The sequence below is a fragment of the Alosa pseudoharengus genome, unplaced genomic scaffold (genome assembly GCF_046254945.1).
Source record: "Alosa pseudoharengus isolate Yale_2024_CS ecotype anadromous, Long Island Sound unplaced genomic scaffold, YU_APseudo_1.1 YU_APseudo_1.1_scf_16, whole genome shotgun sequence".
In the NCBI taxonomy this organism is placed as follows: Eukaryota; Metazoa; Chordata; class Actinopteri; order Clupeiformes; family Clupeidae; genus Alosa; species Alosa pseudoharengus.
The window spans coordinates 17,562,015-17,575,221 of NW_027468630.1; the positions used below are offsets into that span (position 1 = coordinate 17,562,015).

Sequence of the window (13,207 nt, forward strand, 5' to 3'; positions counted from 1 at the left end):
CACAGACACAGTTGCTTATCCAGCAAAGCTGTGGTGTTTGTATGTTGTGAGTGGTTTTTTCTCTCTTTTACCAGCAAAGTGAACCAAGCATATGAAAAATAATGTTTTGAGAGTATTGGATTCAGAACGTATTATATATAGTGGTTTATGTATCTTCGAAGCTACAAAACTTTTTTACAGACACGAATTTTGGCAGTGTTTTGTCGCCGTTTCTGAAGAGCCAGTCAGCGAACTTTGGCACGGTCTTGACAGTGTTTCTGCAGAGCCAATCAACACAGTCAGTTGGCAATGCAATGTGTTGATTGGCTCTGCAGAAACGCTGTCAAGACCGTGGCAAAGTTTGCTGATTGGCTCTTCAGAAATGACAACAAAACACTGCCAAAATTCGTGTCTGTAAAAAAGTTTTGTAGCTTCGTAGATCCAGTTTGCACACTAAAGATAGATGTCGCACTTCTACCATGCCTGTAGCTATGAAGCTGTTCCACACACATTCAAACTAAATCCTTGTGGACAAATGTATACAAGTGCACAAAATATTTCTGCATTTTTTTTGCACCCAGACAAATTAATTCCACAGTTACAAAACGGTTCTACACCTGTGCAAATCATATCCTCGAATACAAAACTCTATTACACATGTGAATATCTTTTCACGGGTACACAATCTTTATGGCGTTGTTCTGACTCCATATTTATGTCCTTGTGTTTCTGTTATGTGTTCTTCTTCCACATATGAGATGATTGTTGTTATTTCATTCTGTTCCTGTACTGTCCCTGTGTATATCTGTGTGTGACTACGTGTTTAGAGATAAGCGAGAATATTATGACTTTTACGTCAGTAGCTATCTGCTCCGGATTGACAGGTTGCCACTAATCAGAGACTGATTCAGTGTAGTCCACATGAGATGGGATGACCAACGGCATCTCCCATCAGCCTGGAAGGATACTTAAACCCAAACTATTTCCTGGTCTAGATAGAGCAGCTGGTGGATCTTTAGGATCTTAAGTCCTGCTGTCTCTCCTTTGATGTGCATCACTGTAAATAAAGCTCTGTTCTTGAGTTTCCCTACCATTGGTCTGACTGGGTCTTTATTCATCTGTGGTATCAAAATGACCATTAGTTTATCACTCAAGACCTTAACATGGTCAACAAGTAATGGAACCTGGAATGACCAACCACTTAAGATAATCTAAATAACATGTCACACTACACACTTCCCCTAAATCTCATTAATCTGTTATGTCATTTAAACAGAGTTGTGCTTTCCAGTCGGAGGTAGGCTACTATGGCCAATAAAAAAAAAAAATTGCATGTATAACCTGCTTTGTGTCAATAAGAACAGTCTACAAAGGGCAACCTCAGGCATGGAAGGGGGCAATGCTAGAACGGAGGCTAAGGCTAGGGAGTGAGGCTTATTCAATGCAAAGAACTTAAGCCGTAGGCTACCACTACATGTGGACATTCTTAAGGTGACTGATGTTGCCAAATACTTCAATTGTTTATAGAGATTCAATTGAGATTTTGCAAAACGTATACGTGGAATACGGATGTGGAAAAGCCAAATCATCCACCTGTGTCTCAGATTATACAAAAGCTCTTACAAAAGCTGATTCAACATTGTCAGTTGTAACCACACACCTAATGCCATCTGCAATGTACTCCACCCACAGCAGACAAATTATAATGTCAAAAACAATGGATGGACCTCTGTGCGGAGCGGCTGACTGACTGACCTCTGTGTGCCCTTGGGCAGACCGGCGCGCTGGTTGAGCCTCTGGCTGCAGCAGTCCACCATGCGCTTGAGGATGTAGAGACACTCGCGGAAGGTGGAGAAGAAGGGGTAGTGGCTGAGGATGCAGAGCGACGTCAGGCTGCTGTTGCGAATGCGGGGAGCCACACGACCCCCGTGCTTCGGCCGGGGCGACTTGGCGGGGCCCGTCTCGGCCGGAGGGGCCACGGAGTCCGGCACAGTCTCGTCGGCAGAGGACAGCTCCGTCTTCTCCGTGGCCTCCACCCCCATTTCTGTCGTCGGGGCAGCCTTGTCTCCTGAAGATGCAAAGCCACATGTGAACCTCCATTTTGAGACAACAAACCAATCACAACAAACTACAGCAGTCTAACACAAGATAAAACAAATGGTTGTAGGAGGTATAGAGGGTTTCCGGTTGAAACGTTCAAAACCAACATAGGTACTTTGAAAAGAAAATGAATCACACTTAAGCGTAACGCTCAGCAAAATGTCGACTTTAAAACTTTCTTTAATTCTTGTTTGTCCCCAAGTTACCATCAGCTCAATGATGTTTTCTCTGCCACCGTTAATGCCTTAGGAACGCACATATTTGTTTGTGCAGTTGAAAGGGTCTATAGGTATAGGGAGGTTATGAGCTTTCACCAACAACATTGTAAATGGGACGTGTGTTATATCTGTAATGCATGTGTAATATGTATGTGTAATGGGGCAATGAACCCCATTGTTTCCAATGACTTGCCGCCGCTCAGTGAGCTTGCATGCTTCTCAGACCATAAAACTGTGCGAGTCCCGATCTTCAGTGGTCACATGAGTGTCCAGTGCACCCACCTCTGGCCTCTGTCCGGGGTCTGTGGTGTCCACGCTGGAACGAGCGGTAGAAGTTGACGCAGATGCCATAGCGCGTGACGCCCGAGTCCTTGTCGGTGAGGGTGAAGACGAAGGAGGCGTCGTCACGGAGACTGACGCGGCGCTGGCGAATGCTCAGGCAGCCCTCGGGCTGGCAGAAGAAGACCACGTCCGGCGGCAGCGGGAATTCCGGGTGGTCCTCCAGAGGGTAGCGCCGCAGCAACTGGGGTGTCTGAGCCACGCTGTCACTGCAGGGCTGCCTGTGGGGGGGGGGGCAAAGACAGAGACATAGACAGACAGGCAGAAAGAGAGAGAGAGACAGACAGGCAGAGAGAAAGAGAGAGAGAAAGAGAGAGACAGATAGACAGACAGACAAGTGGGGTGATGAAAGCTCCATTGCATGACTAAGTCCAAACAACAGGTGCACATAGTCTGAACAAACAAAACTGACAATACCTACAACAAAGTAGCCTGCCTGTCTATCTGTGTAATCAAGCAGACACGCACACTGCACATACACTGCACACACGCATGCACGATCACACATACCCACCCACCCACCCAGACACACACACCCAGACACACAAACAAATAAACACAAAAACACAAGCACACCCATCTATCCATCCCTTCCCCACTCCTTAGCTGAATAATAACATTCTGAAACCCAGGGCACATAGTTCAGTTGTGACATGACGTATAACACACACCCAAACCTGGCACTCATCAGCTTAGAATAAACAGGTGTCCGTACCTGGCTCCGACTACCACCAGGTAGTCCAGCAGGCGGGGGCACATCTTCTTTTTCTCCATCTTTAATCCGGAACCTTCTCTAAGTCATGGCAACCGGGGCGCAACAGAGATGGTGTCCAATCAGGAGCTGGAGCTGAGCTAGGAATGACGTGGGACAGTTGGGTCGCCCCTAATCATGGTGCCCTGGGGCAGCGTGCTGGAAACGGGCGGGACTTCCTGGAGGAAGAGAACAGACAGGACACATTAACTTAGTCATTGACCGCCACAGTGCGGTTACGTCTGCGGTGACCTCTTTTCAACCGCAGTTTATAACGGTGGGATTTATTTACCTTTAGTTAACTTTATAACTAACTAATAAGACTCCCATTGATTTGCTTAATACTCATTTCATGTGTAATTTTCATAATTCATGTATTCCTATAATTTATAATTCATGTAGTATGTTCCTATGGTATTAAAGCTTAGAGCAAATAGCCCATCAACCCCCCCCCCCCCCCCCGTCCTCTGCTCTAAATGCCAACAGGGCCTCACCGTGCTCTCTCTAACTCTTAACCGCTCTTGACACGAGGCTCAACAGCCAGCGTAAACACACACACTGGTGTGTGTCCTTCACACTAAGGAGTCTGAGCAGAAAGCGGCTGTGTGTGTGGACCACATGTGGTCACAGCAGAACATTCAATAAGCTCCACTTTTCCTGTGTGCTCTGAAGGCCGAGGACTTCTTCTAAGCTCCTGGCTACCAGAGCTCTGATTTAAGAGGTGCTTTCTTCCGATCTCTCTGCCCAGAAGCTTTCATCTCGGCACCTTCGCTTTACGCAGTCTGCTTGGTAACAACTGCTTTCTCTTTGGCTTTCAAATGAGATGCAGTCATAAGACCACAAAACTCTTTGCGGCAGCCCTAATTAGGGGTGCTTTGCTGGAGTGCCTCACTGACGCAAAGCTCAAGAGATGTTCAGACCTATTAGGGGGAGCGTCCTCTTCCCTCCACTGATTCACATCATCTAAATAACATGAACTGAAATGGAAAAGGTGGAGATTGGGAAACATTATTCATTTAACCAGCAGGGAGACTGGGAGAGGGTATCCTTCCTGAAGCTGATTTAATGGAGACAGCGAGGGCCGACGGACGCTAAGTGTCAAGCTAAGGCCTACGTTCAGACATCACATTTCTCTTTAGATAGCTCTGATGTTGTCTCTGTGTCGTCTCTTTTTATATACGCCCCTTTCCGTGTCTCCTTATTTGTTTCACTGCTGTGAAAGCTGACAGTACCCAACCTTTTCCAAAACACAACATTACTCACACACAAAAACACAAACAGACGCAAATGTTTGGGAACATTTCTTTTTTTTCCCCTAGCTGTCAATAATCACAGCTACACAGGACAGGAGTCACCCGCCACCTTGTACACACACACACACACACACACACACACACACACACACACACTCACACACTCACACACTCACACACTCACACACACACGCACACACGCGCTCACACACACTCACACACACTCACACACACACACACACACACACACACGCCTGCTGTTGTGTGGCCTGTGTGGCCTGCGGCCCTGCTGTTGATAATCTGGTGTGTGTGTGCTGCAGCTCTGTTCTGCTCGGCACAGCTCAGCATGGCGCAGCCCGTCTGGCAGGAAGACCCTGGCCGTCACCGGGGGATGAGGACGCGTTAACCTCCCCCGCTCCACGACACGTCCGAGGCCCCAGGAGGACGGAGGAAGGCGGCGGGCTCAGCCGGCGGGATTACCGCCAGGCTCCCTGACAACCTGCTCCGCTGAGCAAAACACCCAGAATCAGAGTGTCAAAAAAGCCCCCCGTCCCCCCCCGTCAAAAGCACCAAGCTGTCACGCCAGCAGGCAGTGCAGGTCTTATTACACCAAGACCGAGCGAGCGGTAACTCACTTAGCCCCGCAGCTTCACCACAGCACCAGAGTTTTCACTGAGAAAAACTGACAAGTGAAAAACATTGACTCACTGGTGGCGGTGACTCACTGAAAGTCTCTTTTCAGACAGAGAAGAGCAGAACCTCCTTTCCTTCGCCTTTGCTTCCCCTGTCTCTGTCTGCTCCTCTCTCCAAGAGCGCGCTCGGCGACACCTCGGATGTCCGGATGAGGAACTGCGAGGGGTAAATGATCGGAGACGGGGGGTTAAATTAAGACTCTGCCACGCGTCGAGTCAGCAGGTCGCCTGGGCGAGCAGCCGCCCAGAGGAGTGCATCAATCTTGCTCGCTGACCACCACAATCAGAGATGAGAGCTTGACTCAGCGATTAAATGAGCAGCACCTTCTGCTGGTGGAGGCACTTTTTCATACAGATACACCCCTCTCCCACACACACACACACACACACACACACACACACACACCAAGCCCCTGACGTATCAAGGAATTGAGGAGGAGTGAAGAGGAGTGAAGAGTGATTGCTGTGGGACTCGGGTTCATAAGTAATGTGTCCACAGAACACGCCTCCACATCTGATCAGTGTCTGTGATATATCCTGGGATGTCAACACCTCAGCACAACCACTTCATCTATTTATTCATTCATTTGATTCTCTCTGAGCGCAGCATCCGGAAGGACGATGAAAGGACACTGACGTGCTGTCTCTGAGGTGAGACCTTTCTGCTCAGACTGAGAGAGCAGTGGGCTGCCTACGTCCAGTCATGTTCTGAGGAATCCATTTAGGTCTTGGCCCTGTTGTACAACTAGGGTATTTTGTAATGCAAATCACTGAGTTCTCTATTGATGTGCAGAGATTATGTAAGCTAATGCTTTCCAGTTACTGTTTTAGAGACTATTATAAGAACCAGAAAATCTTCAATATTTCAAACAATCCATTCAGTAGCCTAGCCTTTATTAGGTCCCTTCATCTAGGCCCGCAAACTCAATACTCAATCGTCACATCAGCCCTCACATTACCTTTTCTAATTAGCAGGCATTATGTTTATCGAATGAATGCCACTAAAAACAACTCCCTCATCTAACCCCATTCATGAGACAGAGCCACTTAAAGAGCACAGCTCTGTGTTCTCTGTCTCTAAACGAGAGAGGCCATGCAAGAGCCCTGAGACAACAATCCCCTTGTTTACAGCCATGATGATCTCCTCATCCTCGCTCTGAGGGGATTTCGCCTTTGACTCAAGAGACTGCTTAATAAGAAAAGTGCTGAGCACATCCAGGAATGAGTATTTCCACAGAGACACACGTACGTGACAGAGAGAGAGAGAGAGAGAGAGAGAGAGAGAGAAGTGTGTGTGTGTGTGTGTGTGTGTGTGATGAGGCGCCACATGATCAACTTCCCCTGCAATCACCAGCTCCGTCCATGACACTACTATAGTCCCCCGGGATAATGAGATTCGGCATGGTCACCGTGGCAACCCAACCTGCTTTCCACGGACCAGCTGTGACGGTTATTTATAGCCAGACAATGCCCCGGACCAAACCAGCAACTTAAAGGAATTATCCGGAGTAAAATGCACTTTAGATCGATTTACGGATGATTGGGGGTGCATACGTTGAGTTGACATCAAAATCATGTCATTCGGATGTGTTTTGAGAAAGTTCGATTGTACCGTTTTCAGTCACAACTCGTAGCCTGGAAGTGAGCGGGGTGTTGTAACACGCTCTGGAAATTCACAATTTCGTCGCCGTTTAAAAAAAAAAAAAAACATAGTCCAGTCCATACAACTTCATTTCAATTTCGAAAGAAATACTGGACTATGTTTTTTTTTTGTTTTTTTTTTAACGGCGACGAAATTGTGAATTTCCAGAGCGTGTTACAACACACTCAGCAATAAGACTCCTACGGACTTTCCCCTGAAGATGGCGGCAAAGATGGCAACATTTCTGGAAAGGTACTGGCTTGATGAAATTCATTCTGGACTCTATTCGACCACATAAAGACCTCGGGATACTTCGGTTTGGTTTAAGGGACCATCTACTCACTACCACGTAAGTGTTATGTTGTTTGGAACTGTTGAAGAGGTATAAAAATAGCGTTTTGTAGCGGCGCAATTGAAATGCCCCGCTCACTTCCAGGCTACGAGTTGTGACTGAAAACGGTACAATCGAACTTTCTCAAAACACATCCGAATGACATGATTTTGATGTCAACTCAACGTATGTACCCCCAATCATCCGTAAATCGATCTAAAGTGCATTTTACTCCGGATAATTCCTTTAAGACAGAAACCCTGAAATCCCTACTTAATCAGAGAGTAGACTAGGTTGAATCGCACCAATCACAGATGCGCTGAAGACATGGCAGAGCTCCATCGGCCATTCACAACCAGAAGCCTGGAGACTGAACATACAGAACCCGCTCAGCACCTCTCGGAGTGGCCAACAGATACAGCAACTTCCCCTAATCAGCAGGCCTCATCAGGAGCCCTTAGCCGCCACCATTCACACAGGCACTCAGGCCTGAAAAAAAAATGTCCCCATCACACGCTTTTTGACACAAAGAGCGAAGCGAAGCCTTGTTCACAGCTTATCTGCCATCACGTTACACAAGCCATTTGAATGACTAACGGGTAAAATAGAAAGCCAGAACCTAACAATCAGTACAAAAAAGGCACATCATCTGGGTCTGTTAAAAGCAGAAAACTGTATCTGTTCAGACCTGTAAAGCCCAGAAACAACTAGAATGCACGTTCCATACGGATATCTTATATAGACAGTACGATACAGGCCTAGAAATAGCCCACTTCTACAGTCATTTCTTTGCATATAAAGAAGTCCTTTCTCACTCCAAAGACACTCTCCCAATCACTTTGAATGTCTGAATCTGCTAGTTCTACAACAGAGCACAATTAATTAAATTACACTGAATTGAGCAGCTCATTAAAACTGCTGAAAAATCCTTCTGAAGAGAAAGACCCACATGAGTCCATTCACCACCTGCTGGGCCTCCTTATATGAGTGTGAGCTATGAGCTCTGCAAACAGAGAGGTCAGCTACCTAATTGCTCCACCCTGAAAGACAAACATGCGCTCGGCTGCAAAAGGTGAATCCACACACTATTTACAAGCCCACAGCATCCATGGGAAGATGAACTACTCTTATTCTCCACTGGCACATGGCAGGCAGCCTGAGTAATATCCATTTAAAATGTAAGATTGTGTGAAACGATAGCTCCAAAAGCTGGCAAACCAACATTCAGACCAGCTAGGCAGGCCTATGTTTTGATCTCTCTCTCTCAACGCCCTTTACAAATGCTTCTTGGCACCTATTCAACAGCTGGCCACTGCGGTGCCTGATCAGAGCAGATGGCGAGGCAGAGGCAGAGGAAGAGGCAGAGACTGGCCCTAAACCTGAGATCTCTGGTTCAAGGCAGCATGTGTATGTGTGTTTGTGTGTGTGTGTGTGTGTCAGACAGACTCAATGAGTGGAGCCCTGTCTCAACCAGTGGCCTTCATCTAACTGGCCCGCAGGTGCTGCCGTTATGATCCTTATTAGAGAGGGTTAGGCTAGTCCTGGCAGGCCAGGCTGGCAGCTTCAGGGTCCACACACACACACACACACACACACACACACACACACACACACACACACACACACACACACACACACACACACACACACACACACACACACACACACACACACACACACACACACACACACACACACACACACACACACACACACACACACACACACACACACACACACACACACACACACACACATAACATAATAGTAAATAGGCTTATAGGCTTATGCCATTGCTACACACTGAACTATGGCCAGCACAATCAAGAAGCTATTCAGACATGTGTCAGCAGGGGGGACCTGTGGCTGCTGCGTCCATCCGTGTCACATTTGGGTCCAAGTGCACACAAGGACAAGACTTAGAATCCAACCCATGGTCATTTTCCAATCCCACCCCATATCTCTTTCTCCCACTCCCTTCTTGTCACGTTCACTCTTCACTGTCCTATCTGGATAAAGGCAAAAGATCAAAAATATACAAAAAAATTGCTATCATTTTCATCAAGACAAGAATGTCCAGACGCCATTCAGAGACACAGGCAGCCTACTGCTGAGCTGGCTAGCACCTCTTGCCAAGCTCACCACTAGACCAGTCACGATGCGCTACAATCTTTGCTTCAGACATCTCGACTGCCCCAGTAATTTCCACTTAGGCTGCATGGGAGACTGAGAATGTGTCTTCTGATTGCATTCCGATCTAACTCTGATGAGATACAGCTCTTTTAAAACAATTTTTCATTCAGTTTCCTCTTCTGGAAACTGGCCAGGCAACTCAATATCTCCATATCCCACATTTCACTTAGAAAGCAGGCACTAGAGCCGTGACCAAGGGCACTGACTCCCCAGGGCCTTACATTGACTGGAGCCTGTATAGAACATACACTAGCCAACATTACCATCATTGGGAGTTACAATATTACTGCGTTCTTTATAGGGTTCCACTTCCAACATTTCTAATAGCAACCCTTGTCTTTTCGGTCCACTGGATTGGTCCTTGTGGCATTAAAGACAAGCGGTCAGTAAATGAGCAGACCGTCTAAATTACCGACCAAGGCCTTCCTGTGAATTATTCAAAGCACATCAAATATGGATGTCACTTAGCAAGCGGACCTCTGAATATTCCAAACGGTCTGGATGAGAATTCATACAGGGTTTCAAAGGGTCTGTGTCATCAAGGGAAGAGGCCGAGAGAAAAGCATGACTGAAATTAAAGGGGGAGGTGTTGCCAACGGGATGGGGCAGCAGGGCTAAGAGCCCTCTCCAACACAACTATCAGCTTTGACCTCACAATGACACAGCATGCTGAAACGGTGCTCATAGGGATTCTCAGCAAAACAACCACAGACACCAGCCATCATCTATTTTTACTTTGGCATAAGTTTTTTTTTGTACCAAGCTGAGCGTGTTTTGAAATATAGCCTACATAAGCTTGTGATCCATGACCAATATACAGCAGGTCAAACCCCACATCTGTAGTCTAGAAATGATCAATTACGATTTGAACGTGAAACGACTTCAAGAGCAGCTGTGACATGATGCTTTTCAAATAGATCTATTATGGAACAAATACACGATTAACCTGTAAGGATGCCCTGATCCTATCATAAATGCAACTTCGTCGTGTTATGTTTCCACATAATATGAGTGTATTGATAAAATGACATTTCATAGCAAAAATCGAAGACAGGAGACTGCTGACAGCAAATGACAGCTTCAGGTCATAACGTGCCTATGGGACACAAGGCTGTGCAACTGGGAGCTGGTTGGGTGCCCTTGCCTCACGTAGGATAGACAGCGAATAGGCACAAGGACATTAGTGTCAGATATGTAGCTTGCTAGCAAATAAACCGATGTCTACATGAGTCTGACTTATTAAAATCGTTTAACTGTGCCAGAGCAGAGGACTCACATAACTAGCCCTGCATAACTGCTTTTGGTTGACAGATCCATGCACTGCCTCAACGATGATACGAGACGTGACAGTGCATGCTGTAATAGTAATGATGGTGATGGTGGTGGTGGTAGGTGATGGTTGCAAATGGTCCTTCTTGCGTAGGCTACACCGAGCAGCATAGCTTAGTTTACAAGCTAAAGATTATCCGACCAAGCTAACTCGCAGTGGCCAGCGCAAAGCAGCCATTAGCCTAGCTTGCCTGACAGCATTTGCACCGTCTGTGACATTAGCTAGGATGCTAGGCGTGTCAAGTTATTCGTATACAAGATCACACACTTAACATAGCCATCTGTCCTTCACTGTTTAAGTTCCTTACAATGACAGTAGCATGATATCCTTCACGCGACTAGCTAATTTTGTCATTGTAATATAAGCTATCCAAGCAAGCCATTTCACAGCAAGGTATCAAGTCATGTTAGCTAGCTATCCAGTCTGCTGATGTTAACAATGTTACTACTTATACAAAAATGTATAGTAGGTATACAGGTCCAATAGATAATGCAGTTTTAAAAAGGAGAATATCCTTACCTTAAGATGCAAGCTGTTTGGCAGGTTCTCTCCTCTGACAAGCTAGCACTATTACCAAGCTACTCCGTTGACCCCCGCAGGTAAAGAGGAAGGCAATTGGCAGAAATTAGATCTTCTCTTACATTATCAGTGACATTCTCATTTCACAGTGAAATACAATCTACACATAGGGTCACACCCAATAACATCCGCTCGTTGCCGTCTTTTTTACCACTAATGTCGCATTTGACGGCTGACAACAACATTCGTTTCCATCCCAAACCCTCTGTGAGCGCACGGAGTTCCGCATTACAGCTGAAGGGGGCAGAATGTACGATTCATTGAGCAGGGTTGTGTCCCATCCGCTTAAAGGCACGCCTTCACGTTTAAAAGGATGCGCACACACGTGAACGACAGATTGATTTGGCTCTTTTATTATATGACAGTAGGCACGCTTGCAGATTTACCCAAATTAATTTCATATGTGCTGATGGTTTCTTGGTCTGACAAAAGTCACCAGTAAGGATCGTGCTGTTTGTAGGCTCCATTTACCAGTTTGTAGGCTACAGTAGGCTATATTTTAATATTGCGAACAGCGCCCTCCATAGTCACACATTCCCCTTTGAATGTGTAGGACGCTGTCATCTGACTTCAAGGCAGGAACTCGCCTATTTGAATGTTAGATAGGTAGCCTAGTTAATTATTCCATCAAACCAAGTGATTAGACAAACCACATTAGTTTTATTTTAATGAGAAACCACACGACATCACAGAATAGTTGTCATTAAACAAAACATAGCAATAAAGAAAAATAATTAAATAATCCCGGTTTAAAAGTTTACAGACTAGTTCTTAATACTGTGTATTGCCAAAGCATCATTGATGGCTTGTCTGTGACAGTTGTGAATGAGTTCCTTTATTTTCTCAGGTGGTGGAGATGCCCATTGTCCTTGACAAATAGCTTCCAGGTCCTGTACATTTGTGGGTTGTCCTTCATGAGATGCAGATTTATTTCCAAAGTGGCTCAATGATATTGAGGTCAGGAGACTGATGGCCACTCCAGAACTCTGACTTAGTTCTGCTGAAGGGTTGTCTTGGCCTTGTGCTTCGGATCATGGTTATGTTGGAAAGTACAAATGCATCCCACGCGCAACTTTCAGGCTGATGAGTGCAAATTGTCCTCCAATACTTTCTGATAACATGCTGCATTTATCTTGACATCATGTTGACAAAATGCCCTGTCTTTGTAGCTTACACACATACTAAACATCAGCGATACACCTCCACTTCACAGGGATGGTGCACTTTTTGTCAAGTCTTGCTGACTCCTCCAAACAAAGTGTTTATGGTTGTGACCATAAACTTCAACTTTGGTCTTATTTCTCCAAATGACTTGTTCCAGAAGTTCGGAGGCTACATGCTGTTTGGCATATATTTGGCATGCCGTTTTGTGGCAGTAATGGCTATTTTTCTGGCTTTCAAGTTCAAGTGCCTCCTTATTGTGGACCTGGAAACAGGCACACCACTTTCTTGTAGTGAAGCCTGTATTTCAGCTGAAGTAGCTTGAGGGGATTTTTGCATCCCAGGATCAATTTTTTTTTTGTTGGTCTGCCTGTTTGTGGCTTGGTATCAAATTAACCACACTTCTTCTTTATCAGACCTTGAACACTACTGACTTACATTTTAAAATCTTTGGACATCTTTTTATATCCTTTTGCTTATTTATAGTTCAACTGCCTTTTCACAATTTTCTGGACAGCTCTTTTGCTTTCCTGAGTTAAATGTGCAGAGGTTGCACAAGAGCTACAAATCTCATTGACTATTTACACACTACACAGGCTCTAATTACAATCAAACATGGCATAGGTGTTGAAGTGTACC

General features: G+C 45.8%; 1 protein-coding gene across 18 annotated transcripts in view; it reads right to left on the bottom strand.

Moving 5' to 3' along the window:
- Nucleotides 1–11,619, bottom strand: part of madd (MAP-kinase activating death domain) — a 55,654-nt gene extending 44,035 nt beyond the window's left edge. For all 18 annotated transcript variants that reach the window (XM_076287287.1, XM_076287291.1, XM_076287282.1 and 15 more), the window contains exons 1-4: nt 11,348–11,619; nt 3,352–3,566; nt 2,580–2,857; nt 1,735–2,047 (exon numbers count right to left, since the gene is read on the bottom strand). In XM_076287287.1, coding sequence (XP_076143402.1) covers nt 1,735–2,047; nt 2,580–2,857; nt 3,352–3,410 — 650 coding nt within the window. In that variant the 5' untranslated portion in view covers nt 3,411–3,566; nt 11,348–11,619. The remainder of the gene's footprint in view (nt 1–1,734; nt 2,048–2,579; nt 2,858–3,351; nt 3,567–11,347) is intronic.
- Between the last annotated feature and the right edge of the window lie 1,588 nt (nt 11,620–13,207).